Here is a 13,077-nt window from a genome sequence, read left to right as displayed (position 1 = left end):
GTGTTGGTGACATGGGCTGCAGGGGGAGAGCATAGGAAGCGCTGCAGCCCTGTGCCAGACCAAGGCAGTGAAGTGGAGGATGGTGTGCAAAGCCTGAGGTAAGAGGGCAGGCCAGAGTGCACGGCAGTGTTGGCTGGTTAAATCAACAGATTAAAAGGAGTGGTTGTGATGGGACTGATTTTGTGTCCTCCTCCTTTGTCTTGGAGAACCAGAGGCCCAGAGGAGAACATGGCCAGACCATGGAACCTCCTGTCCTCTGCTGAACAGCTGCAGAGAAGTTCCATTTTTGTCATGGACATCCGTACAAAGATACGTAATCAAAATTATACATCATTACAGCAAATTATGCACCCGCTGCTGGTAACGGCCTTGGTGATGCCATGGGCATTTCACAGGAGGCAGAATGCTGATAGATCCATGTGTCACACAGGTATTGGTGTCATGGGCTCAAAGGGACAGCATAGGAAGCGCTGCAGCCCTGTGTCAGCCCAAGGCAGAGAAGTGGAGGATGGTGTACAGAGGCTGAGGTAAGAGGGCAGGCCAGAGGGCATGGCGCGGTTGTCTGGTAAAAACAAAAGGATGACAGCAGTTGTTATGATGCAACTGATTTTGTGTCTTCCACCTTTGTCTTGGAGAGACAAAGGCCCAGATGAGAATATGGCCAGACCATGGAACCTCCTGTCCTCTGCTGAACAGCTGCAGAGATGCTCCATCATCCACATGGACATCAATACAAAGATACGTAATCAAAATTACATCAGCATTGCAGCAACTTGGTCACCAGCTACTGGCAGGTGCCTTGGTGATGCCATGGGCATGTCACAGGAGGCAGAATGCTTACAGATCCATGTGTCACACAGGTGTTGGTGACATGGGCTGCAGGGGGAGAGCATAGAAAGTGCTGCAGCCCTGTGCCTGCCCAAGACATTGAAGTGCAGGATGGTGTGCAAAGCCTGAGGTAAGAGGGCAGGCCAGGGGACACGGCAGGGTTTGTCTGGATAAATCAACAGGATGACAGCAGTGGTTGTGATTTTGTGTCTTCCTCCTTTGTCTTGGAGAGCCTGAGGCCCAGAGGAGAACATGGCCAGACCATGGAACCTCCTGTCCTGTGCTGAACAGCTGCAGAGATGCTCCATCGTCCACATGGACATCAGTACAAAGATATGTAATCAAAATTACAGCAGCATTGCAGCAGCTCGGGCACCAGCTACTGGCACGTGCCTTGGGGATGCCATGGGCATGTCACAGGAGGCAGAAAGCTTACGATCCATGTGTCACACAGGTATTGGTGACATGGGCTGCATAGGAGATCAGAGAAACAGTTGCAGCCCTGTGCCTGCCCAAGACATTGAAGTGGAGGATGGTGTGCAAAGCCTGAGGTAAGAGGGCAGGCCAGGGGGCACAGCAGGGTTTGGCCAGTAAAAACAACAGGATGACAGCAGTGGTTGTGATGCAACTTATTTTGTGTCCATCTTTTTTGTCTTGGAGAGCCTGAGGCCCAGATAGGAAAATGGCCAGACCATGGAACCTCCTGTCCTCTGCTGCACAGCTGCAGAGATGTTCCATCGTCAACATGCACATCAATACAAAGATATGTAATCAAAATTACACAAGCATTGCAGCAACTCGGGCACCAGCTACTGGCAGGTGCCTTGGTGATGCCATGAGCATGTCACAGGAGGCAGAATGCTGACAGATCCATGTGTCACACAGGTATTGGTGTCATGGGCTCAAAGGGAAAGCATAGGAAGTGCTGCAGCCCTGTGTCAGCCCAAGGCAGAGAAGTGGAGGATGGTGTACAGAGGCTGAGGTAAGAGGGCAGGCCAGAGGGGCATGGCGCGGTTGTCTGGTAAAAACAAAAGGATGACAGCAGTTGTTATGATGCAACTGATTTTGTGTCTTCCACCTTTGTCTTGGAGAGACAAAGGCCCAGATGAGAATATGGCCAGACCATGGAACCTCCTGTCCTCTGCTGAACAGCTGCAGAGATGTTCCATCGTCGACATGGACATCAATACAAAGATATGTAATCAAAATTACACCAGCATTGCAGCAAATTATGCACTCACTAGTGGCAACTTCTTTGGTGATGCCATGGGCATGTCACCGGAAAAATCTTGTCTGTTCCCTGTGTCACACAGGAATTGGTGGCATGGGATGCATATGGAGATCGTTGTAATAGCTGCTGCTCTGTTCCAGCTCAGGGAAATTGAGAGGAGAATATTGTGCAATTGCTGATGTAAGATGGCAGGATAGAGGGCACAGAAGTGAAGGGCTGGTCTCTGGAGAGTCTGACAGATGTTGTTTTGACGGAACTGAATGTGTGTCTTCCTCCTTCATCTTGTAGAGCCAGAGGTCTTGAGGAGAATTTTTCCATAATGTGCTGCATTTATTTCCTACGTTGCTCAGCTGTCAAATCTTTCACCTTCCATAGAGACATCAGTTGAATTATAAGTAAGCAACGTTAACACCAGCATGGCTGTAATATGGGTGCCAGCTTCTGGTAACTGCCTTGGTAATGCCATGGTCATATCCCATCATGCAGACCATTTGCAATTTACTGTGTCACACAGGAATTGGCAACATATTGGTTGTAGGGAGATCATACACACTACTTTCCCTCTCTGCCATCCCTGGCAGAGGATATGAAGTTTATTAGTAAAGTCTGAGTTGAGAGGGCAGTACTGTTGATGTGCAAGGGATGGCTTTGCCCTGGGCAGGGAGGCAGAGTTGGCTGTGATTCAAGAAACTGTTTGTCTTCCTTCTTTGTCTTTGAGGTCCAAATGCCCAGAGGGGAATGACCATCTCCGTCATATATGAAAAGTCGTGGCTGTCACGTGAGGTCCCAGATGACTGGAGGAAGGGTCACGTCACTCCTATTTACAACAAAGGGAGCAAGAAGGACCCTGGGAACTACAGGCTGGTGAGTCTCACCTCTGTGCCTGGGAAGATCATGGAACAGATCCTCCTGGATGACATGCTTGACCACATGAGTAATGAGCACGTTACCTGAGACAGCCAGAACGGTTTCAACAGGGGAAGGTCATGCTTGACCAATCTGGTGGCCTTCTGTGATGGAGTGACGGCATTGGTGGACAAGAGAAAGGCGAATGATATCATTTACCTGGATTGAGCAAGGCCTTTGACACAGTCCCCCACCACATCCTCATCTCCAAATTGCAGGGATGTGGATTTGATGGGTGGACCATGTGATGGATAAGAAACTGGTTGAAAGGCCTCAGACAGAGGGTGGTCGTCAATGGCTCTGTGTACAGGTGGAGGCCGGTAACGAGCAGCATCCCCCAGGGCTCTGTCTTGGGACCGGTGCTCTTTAACATCTTTATCAGTGACATCGATGACGGAATCGAGTGCACCCTCAGCAAGTTTGCTGACGACACCAAGCTGAGTGGTGTGGTTGACACAATGGAAGGAAGGGATGCCATTCAGAGGGACCTCAACAGGCTTGAAAGATGGGCCCGGGTGAACCTGATGAGGTTCAACACAGCAAAGTGCAGAGTTTTGCACTTGGGAGTGCACTTTTTGCACTCCCTTTCTGGAAGGAATCTCAGGCATCCATACAGACTAGAAGGAGCGGTCCTTGAGAGCAGCCCTGCAGAGAAGGATCTGGGGGTCTTGATAGATGAAAAACTTAACATGAGCCAGCAGTGTGCTCTTGCAGCTCGGAAGGCAAATGGTATCCTGGGCTCCATCAGAAGAGGGGTGACTAGCAGGGACAGGGAGGTGATTGTCCCCCTCTACTGTGCTCTTGCCCCATCTGGAGTATTGTGTCCAGGTCTGGAGCCCCCAGTACAAGAAAGACAGAGAGCTGTTGGAGAGGGTCCAGAGAAGAGCCACAAAGATGATCAGGGGACTGGAGCACCTCCCCTATGAAGACAGGCTGAGGAAGCTGGACTTGTTCAGCCTGGAGTAAAGAAGGCTGCAGGGTGACCTCATTGCAGCATTTCAATAACTAAAGCCTACAAACAGGAGAGGAATCAACTCTTTGAAAGGGTAGATAACAGCAGGACAAGGGGAAATGGTTTTAAGCTGAAGGAGGGAAGACTTAGGTTGGATGTCAGGGGGAAATTCTTTACTATGAGAGTGGTGAGGTGCTGGCTGCCTGGAGAGGTTGCGGATGCCTCGTCCCTGGAGGTGTTCTAGGCCAGACTGGATGGGACCCTAGGCAGCCTGGTCTAGTATTGAATGTAGAGTTTGGTGGCCCTGCATGTGGCAGTGGGGTTGAAAATTCATGATCCTTGAGGTCCCTTCCAACCCTGGCCGTTCTGTGATTCTGTGATTCTGTGATTCTGTGATTCTGTGATTTCTGTGATTTCTGTGATTCTGTGATTCTGTGATTCTGTGATTCTGTGACCAGACCAAGGAACCTCTTGTTTTTTGGTGCTCAGCTGGAGATATGTTCCACTTCCCACAGAGAATGGTATGTAATCAAAATATTACCAGCCTGGCTGGACTTTCGGGCATGAGCTGCTGGCAAGTGTCACGGTGATGCCGTGGTCTTGTCAGAACAGGCAGATGTGTGGCAGTTCCCTTAATCACTCATGCATTGGTGTCATGGCCAGCATAGTGTGATCATAGAAACAGCTTCAGTCGTCTGCCAGCCCAGGTCATTGGAGTTTTGGTGGAAGGTGAAACGCTGTGATAAGAAGACAGGAAGAACAGAGAGGGAGGGAAATACAGGGCTGGGCTCTGGATCTAGGAAGCATGTGTGGTTGTCATGGAATGGGTTGTGCTCTCTCTTTCTGTGTCTTTGAAGGCTGGAGACCCTGAGGAGAACATTGCCAAAGCATGAAACCTTCTTGTTCTTAGCCATTCAGCTACGGAGGTGTTCCACTTTGTACATGGCATTCATATAAAGCTAAGTAATCAAAATAGCAGCAGTGCCCGTGTTACAGTAAGCAGCCAGCTGGTGGTAGCCCATGTTAGAACACGTGTCCTCTGGCTGCCAGGAGACATAGAATTGATATACTCGGACTGAGGTAAGGGCTACTCATGGGAATGGAGGGTTACTGCTCCTTATCTTGGTTCAGATTTTCTTGTTTTTGAAAGCCACAGGCCCCTTCTGCCCACAGCCTCTTCAGCCACTCTGACTGAGGTTTTTGTAGCCATCTGTGAAGGCATGAACCTAAGGACAAGGTAACACAGACCCAGACTGTAACTCACCATGGCTTCACAGACAGATGGAAACTCCCCACAGCTCTGGACAAGTGAATATCTACACCACCTGCTTTCTCAGAATAAAATCTTCTGATTCATAAATGCATTTGCTGGTTCTGCTTGTATTGTCTCTTTGAGAAAACTTATGAGCCTTTCCTTTTCCTGATTTCCTTAGTGATCCGTATAAATATAATATTTACTCTGAGCAGCTGTTCCCTGTAGCCCATGGGCATCACAGGGAGCAGGTCTGTGTGTGCAGCCATGGAGGAGCCCACAGTGCAGCAGTGGATGAGGCCTGGAGGTGACACAGCCCATGGATACAGAATCACAGTATCACCAAGGTTGGAAAAGACCTACAAGATCATCCAGTCCAACCATCCACATATCACCAATAGTTCTCACTACACCATGTTCCTCAACACAACGCCCAAACATTCCTTGAACACCCCAGGGTCGGTGATTCCACCACCTCCCTGGGCAGTCCATTCCAGTGCCTGACCACCCTTTCTGAAAAGTAATACTTCCTCATGTCCAGCCTGAATCTCCCCTGCCGTAGCTTGAAGCCATTCCCTCTGGTCCTATCACCAATGACACGAGAGAAGAGGCCGACCCCCAGCTCACTGCAACCTCCCTTCAGGAAGTTATAGAGAGCAATGAGGTCTCCCCTGAGCCTCCTCTTCTCCAGGCTGAACATTCCCAGCTCCTTCAGCCACTCCTCATATGGCCTGTGTTCCAGACCCCTCCACCAGCTTTGTTGCCCTTCTTTGAACCCGCTCCAGGGCCTCAATGTCTTTCTTGTAGCGAGGGGCCCAAAACTGACACAGAACTCGAGGTGCGGCCTCATCAGAGCTGAGTACAGAGGGACAATCACTGCCCTGCTCCTGCTGGCAGCACCGTTCCTGATGCAAGCCAGGATGCCATTGGCCTTCTTTGCCACCTGGGCACACTGCTGGCTCATGTTCAGCCGAGCATCAATCAATACCCCCAGGTCCATTTTCTCTACACAGTCTACCAGCCACTCTGCCCCAGGCCTGTAGTGTTGCCTGGGGTTGTTGTGACCAAAGTGCAGGACCTGGCATTTGGCCTTGTTGAACCTCATCCCATTGGCTTCAGTCCAGCTATCTAGCCTGTCCAGATCCCTCTGTAGGGCCTCGCTACCCCCAGGCAGATCGACACTTCCAGCCAACTTGGTGTCATCTGCAAACTACTGGAGCACTGCCTGAAAGGTGGGCCCGTGGGATGGAGACATGCTGGAGCAATGCTGGGAGAGCTACAGCTTGTGGGAAACCCACACAAGATCAGGTGGGCATGGATGGTATCACATGAGAATCAGAACATGGCTAGCTATCAGTGCCGAATCTCAGAGATTACTGCGTGACTTACATTTTGCTTGAGAAAAGCTTTGGAACTAAAGTCAGTTGGAGTCACCATCTCTGAAAACTAATATTTATTTTAGTTTAAAACTTGTCATGTAGTTATGTACCTTGTTTCATCATGTATGGATTGTCTGTATGAAGTTTGTGCCTATTGAGAAATCGTAAGTCAGCCATAACCTGAGCATCCCTAAGTCAAACTGAACAGAGGTGTACATAGGGAGGCTAGGTTTTATCTCTGAAAAAAACCCTCTGCACCCCAAACAAATGGAAAATGGTTTAGCAGAAGAATAACTGGAACGTTTGAGACAAGTGAGAAGTGGTTCCTTAGAGCCCACTTGCTGCTGTTGATGGCATTCCATCATGGACAAACAGTGCATTACTGTAGCTGGAGGGAAAATCTTTATACCCTGAAAGAAAAATGTGTCCATGAATCATTCATTCTGCTCAGAGACAACACATTTCTCTCACTAAAACTAAAGGGCTCTGAACACCAGGGTGAATGTAGCACTGATCTTGCAATCAAGTTCCTGTCACTAAATCCCTGCACCTATGCGTGCCCTGTGAATTTCTTCACATGAATTGGGCTGTGGGATTGGAGCCTATGGGTATAACAGAGTAAAAAAGATCAGAGAGTTATACATTTTAGTAAGCAACACAGAAGCCAGTCGGATTAACAGGAGCATTATTTAATCAAGCATTGGAAATACACTCTGTTCCTTGGGTGGCATGGTAACATGTTGAATATGAGAGATCTTGGAGTACTGGAGCTGATAAGGTATTATAACACTGGATGTTACAAGAGGCACAAGGAGTAGGACAGCCCAGCCAGCTTATGTAGCACAGCTCAACAAGGTCATTGTAAACATAAACACTGCATGCTTGACTAGCACCTTAGAAACATCACTGAGATACTGGAGGTCTTCAGAAATGGGATTGATAAGATATATTGTTGTAATCCTCACTTTCTGTGAGTAAGGGTTGTATTTCTGGAGAAGTTCCTGCTCTTTTCTTTCTGCAGGCCAGGATGAGCCCAGAGAGCACAGCAGTAACTATGCCTCCGATCACAGCTGCGCCGACCAGCCAGGGCCAGATCTGACGGGCTTGCTCGAGGTAGCGGATTAAAAAGTCCTGGAAAGAACCAAGTGCTAGAAAGGAGAAAAACAGAGGTCCTTTTAATGATGCGATGCAGTTCCAGTGTATACAGATTGTGTAACAGATAATATTCGAAGGCTCAGAGTGAAAAATGATTATTAAAGTGAAGAAAATCGTCTGAAGGTTACAAACAATTCTAAGCAAATTCTACCAGTCCTTAAAGTTTCCCCATTTTTGTGTTGAAATTGACAGCAATTGAGTTTACTATTTCCAGTGCTATTTATGGTTTTGTGAAAACTGTAAGAATAGAAAGCAAGAATTGTTGAATCACTGAATAGTTTGAGTTCAAAGATCCTCTTAAAGGCCACCTAGTCCAACTCCCCTGCAATGAACAGGGACACCTACAGCTCCATCCGGTGCTCAGAGCCCCATCCAGCCTGACCTTGGGTGTCTCTGGGCATGGGACATCCAGTGCCTCAAAACCCATATTGTAAAAAACTATTGTCTTATATCCAGTTTAAATCTCTCCTCTTTTAGTTTGAAACCATTTCTCCTTGTCCTATCACAAGGGACCCTTCTCAAGGGTTTGTCAGATCTCATACAGCATGGGCAAAGGTCCTGCTAGGTCAGCATCCTGTTGGTAACGGTAACTGAGGCTGAGTACAAGGAGGAGTTTAAGAACAGATTAAACCTATCACAGTCCTTCATGAAGTGATACTCAGCCTCCAGTAATTCTGGTACACCTCCAGACATTATACTTTTCTACCATCTTCCAGTTTCACTGGTGCCCATAGAAGTAATCCCATGTATTCTTGGTGCTTTTGAACACATGATGTTTAGTAACTGCTATGAAAATATTTTAGTTTGTAGAACTATTAATGCTGAACTATACTCAGCATTTGATGCCTCAATCAAATTCTTAGAAATATTTCAATTCAGGCTGAGTTTAGGCAGAACACAGTTGGTTTCCTCTCAACTCAGCTTCACTTTGGGGAACACTTCTGGTGTTACTTCTCAAGTCCGTACTTTTCTTTGAATCCCACTTCGTATTCTGAGGTTGGATTTGTAAGAGTATGCATGTTCAGACTTCTGACCCCATTAGACATATATACATGCTATATAACACGAAGAATTTTTTTTAAAAAAGAAAAGTTATTGATGGTTCAGAACGAACTCCACAAACCTCTGTGTATGACATACGGTTTCTTTTTAATCCCTCAATTCTGCTCTGTCCAACAAGGAGGGACAGTACCATTCACAGAATCCTCCATATTGTGAATACAAATCAGTATTTTCTGTAGAACACAGCTGCTATGGTGACTGGCAACAAATTGTTAAAGAACACATTTTCAAGATAACATTTTAAGAGTGTGCAGTTAATCTTACATTAGGCTACATACTGCTCTAACTGAGAACAAGCAACCAACAGCAAAAAGGTTTGGGCATCTGCTTTTAGCAAATTCTGGCTAGGCTGTGAGTGAGGTGGGGAACTAGGGAGAAAGTGGTGTGTAATGCATACATACAGGGCTGGAGGGTGTTTTCACTTTAAAAGCACGACTTCAGTTCTGATAGTTCCTAACTCTGTCTGCTTTACTCCATAATCCCAGTGCTTTTTAATACAACTCTTTTATGTTCATATTGCAAACAAGACCAAATTAGAAATAATTTGGGTATTCATACTGGAGGATGCATATCAAAGAAGAAGCTTGATACATAACAGATATGTTTTTTGTGATAAGGAAAAAAGGAAAATATCACAAGATTCCCCACCTAGCTGAAATTATCTGTGATATAGATTTCTGTGTGGCTTCCTATACCTGTATGTTGTCTTTCAACAGAACATAGAATGGCCAGGGTTGGAAGGGACCTCAAGGATCATGAAGCTCCAAACCCCCGCCACATGCAGGGCCACCAACTTCTGCATTCAATACTAGACCAGGCTGCCCACAGCCCCATCCAAACTGGCCTTTAACACCTCCAGGGATAAACAGGGCATTCACAACCTCTCTGTGCAGCTGTTCCAGCACCTCACCACTCTCATAGTAAAGAACTTCCCCCTGACATCCAACCTAAATCTCCCCTCCTTCAACTTAAAACCATTTCCCCTTGTCCTGCTGTTATCTACCCTTTCAAAGAGTTGATTCCCCTCTTGTTTGTAGTCTCCCTTTAAGTACTGGAAGGCTGCAATGAGGTCACCCTGCAGCCTTCTTTACTCCAGGCTGAACAAGCCCAGCTCCCTCAGCCTGTCTTCATAGGAGAGGTATCCCGGCCCTCTGATCATCTTTGTGAAACAGAAACAACAGTCTTTCTCTCCCACAGGGTACCTAAGCTACCTTCTCCCTGGTAACACACAGCATGACTTTGAGATGAAGAGATGTCACTTCTCATAGCAGGAGAAACTAATTATTTTCTTAAATACCAATAGTCAGTTAAACATGCCTTCCTCCAGCATTCAGCCGCAGTCTGTACAGTTTCTGTAACTAGCTCAAAGCCAACAGCCACCTCTTGACATCCACTACCTTTTTCCTACTACTTTTGCAGCACAAAAGATGCTTGGGTTCTTTATCATAAAGTTGTCATGTTAACTCTTGAGTGTCAGAGTATGGAGTCACCCTGCAATCTGTAACCTGTGAATGTGACACAACCATAAATGTAGGACTGTCCTGGCTGCCCAGCAGAAATCCTGCAAAGTGGCATTTCAGGGAGTCCATTTCCATAAAGCTTTAATCTCTCTAACTGTGAAAGACCCAAAAGTGCTGTGACTGTATTTGCTGACAACTACCTGGGAAAAGTGTCAGGGGAGGGGGGGGGGGGGGGGGGGGGGGGAGGGTGACAAAAGCAATGAGAGATATTAGCCAATGCCAACTCTGTTCCTTTTGTGTTGCTGTTTGAAGTTAAAAGATAATCATCCCAGGGAAGTGCCATGAACATCAGTTACAGCTATCCTTTATGTTCATGACAAAGCCAGAAGAAGGAAAGTTGTGCTGATGCATGATATCTAGACTTCCATTAATGACTAATAGCAGCAATATCACTTCAGTTTGCTCTTTCTGATGGGAAAATTCTTATTCTTCCAAATCTTTTTTGTGGATAGTAGTGAGTGCTCATTTTCAGTAAGCCATGCCAGCTGTGGTAGTTTTGCAGCTCATGGTACTCATGTCAAGCACAGTTGGGTGTTTGCTTCAGCTTTTACTGAAATCAGCTTACTCTGCCCTGTTCTCATTCCTCTCTTTTTTCCTCTTTCTCCTCATTTCGAGGAACTGCTACCTTTTACTGACTACACAGATTTTCATTGCTAATAATCTTTTTTCCTTTATATTTTTTTCCTGTCTGTCTAGTAACTCCTGGCTTCCAAGCCATACACTTTCTGTACATCCTTGAGTACACAAGAGATTTTGAGGGAGCCAGCAGGCTTTCTCACTTCATTTCCTCTAAGAAATTCCTGTTCACTTTTATGTCTCTTAACCAGAACCTGTCATTCCTCTCTAGAGAAAAATCCGGGTGTAAACATTGAAATACTAAGAAAATCCATCTCTGTATTTTGAGATTCTGGGCCATTTTCCACTTGTAACTAGTGCCTTCCTTCAGATGAGAAATAGCTTTAGCTCTCATCTTCTCAGTGAGATTAATAAGGGGTTGAGCAACGTCTGGGGATTATCTGGGCTTTCCAAATGAGTTTGAATTTCACTCTTTGTGTTGATCTTTCAAAATAATTAGGAAGCTACTTTCCTTGCTTCTGTATTAGAAACAGAGACCAAATTTAATAAGAATTTCATTTTCTAAGGAAAGTGCTCCCCTGGGAAAAGGCAAGAGATCAGAAGGCAACAGAAATGAATTGCTAAGTGGTAAATAATTTACAATTTGCTTCTTTGTGCAATACCCATGCAGAACTCAATATCTCTGGCTGTCACAGTACGTGGCACATTTTTAGATGTACGATTCTAGGAATAATGTGGTTTTCAGAAACTAGTGGTTTTCATTTGTATATATATATGTATATTTATAGTCTTGATGGTCAGGAATTAAATTATGGTGGCATGAACAAAAACATAGAAATACTTATAATCAGACAAAAATGCGTAATAACTTTGAGACTATATATGAAACACGTATTAGATTGTTTTCTTTCTGAATAAATAGAGTTGGCCAAATTTTGTTACAGAATATTACGGGAAATAACTACTTTCGTCTCAGTAGTATATTAATAAAAGACCTTAACAATAATCTAGGAGAGAAGATTCCGTAGTTATAAAATAGCCAAAAATGCATTTGCTGGATGATTGTAAATCATGAGCTAGATTTTACTTGAGAATTGAATAAACAAAATAAATTAATGATGTCACAGTTTAACACAGTATGCAAAACTGTACATCTCCACTAGTAAGCAAACTGTATTGAAATACAGAGATGCTGTGATAACTGATAGTGCTTTGATAAAGACAACAAAAAAAAAAGTAGAACGCTAGCACTGTTAAAATGTCCCTGGCGCTTTTGCTATATAATTATTGGACTTCTTACCCTTAATTGCCTTGTAAATTAAGAGAAATTGTTCTTCCTAAAAAGGAAAACCAAACATGTGCAGTGACCTATTTGTCCTGTAGCCAATGCGTTGCAAAGATTACTGCATCCCACAGCATGAGTGGATATTATCTTTTGGATACTAAGTAATTTTATATCTTTAGCAGAATGCAGCTCTTTCGTTAAACAATAAGGAGACTAAAACCCACAAAATCTCGTGCCCTAAGCGCATGACCTGCCCTACTGGAGGTTCCCCAAAGGTCTCCTCCCTCTCTATACTTGAGAATGGCCAAGACACCCAAGTCAAAATCACTTCTGAATAGCAGTGGAAGCAATAAATATTATCAATGACAGCAAAATCCATCTGAGTAAATGAAATTAACATTATGAATGATTCTGTTGTGCTCTGTATAAATGATCACATGACAAGCACAGTGTCAATAGATTGCTGTTTAAAGTGCTGCATGAACACTGCGTTGGCCTTTGGTACTGAGATGAATTTTTCTCTGAGCCTTTAAGAGATCAATTTTATTACTTTTGTAAGCCAGGAGAGCTTTGGTTCTGTCCACTGTTAAACCAGTGGACATCCAGAACCTGAAAATCCCACTGGAGCTGCTGAGTGTCCGCCGCTGCCCTGTGGATCCTCCTCATGCAGTAGGGAATGCGAGAGAAAGGGGATCAGTTCCTGGAAGGTCAGGGCGGATGTGGCTCTGGGCAGCCTGATCTGGTGCTTGGCGAGCATAGCAGGGGAGTTGAAACTAGATGATCATTGTGGTCCTTTTCAACCCAGGCCATTCTATGTTACACGATATAAGCTGAGCTGGGCACACAGCAGATTCAAAATCCATCAATTTTTCTCCCCTGTTCTGTTCATAATCTGATCCTTCGGACCATATTCTGATCATAATGAGGCTAG

At 45.3% G+C, this 13,077-nt stretch overlaps 1 protein-coding gene across 1 annotated transcript in view; it reads right to left on the bottom strand.

The window, feature by feature from the left end:
- Window positions 1–7,472: 7,472 nt before the first annotated feature.
- Window positions 7,473–13,077, bottom strand: part of TYR (tyrosinase) — a gene marked incomplete at both ends in the record, with an annotated part of 46,151 nt that continues 40,546 nt past the window's right edge. The window contains one exon of the mRNA XM_079549106.1: window positions 7,473–7,696. Within this exon, the coding sequence (XP_079405232.1) occupies window positions 7,473–7,696 (224 nt within the window). The remainder of the gene's footprint in view (window positions 7,697–13,077) is intronic.

The sequence above is a fragment of the Tetrao urogallus genome (assembly GCF_951394365.1).
Source record: "Tetrao urogallus genome assembly, chromosome: 1".
Classification (NCBI taxonomy): domain Eukaryota; kingdom Metazoa; phylum Chordata; class Aves; order Galliformes; family Phasianidae; genus Tetrao; species Tetrao urogallus.
This window is presented reverse-complemented; position numbering and strand designations above follow the sequence as displayed.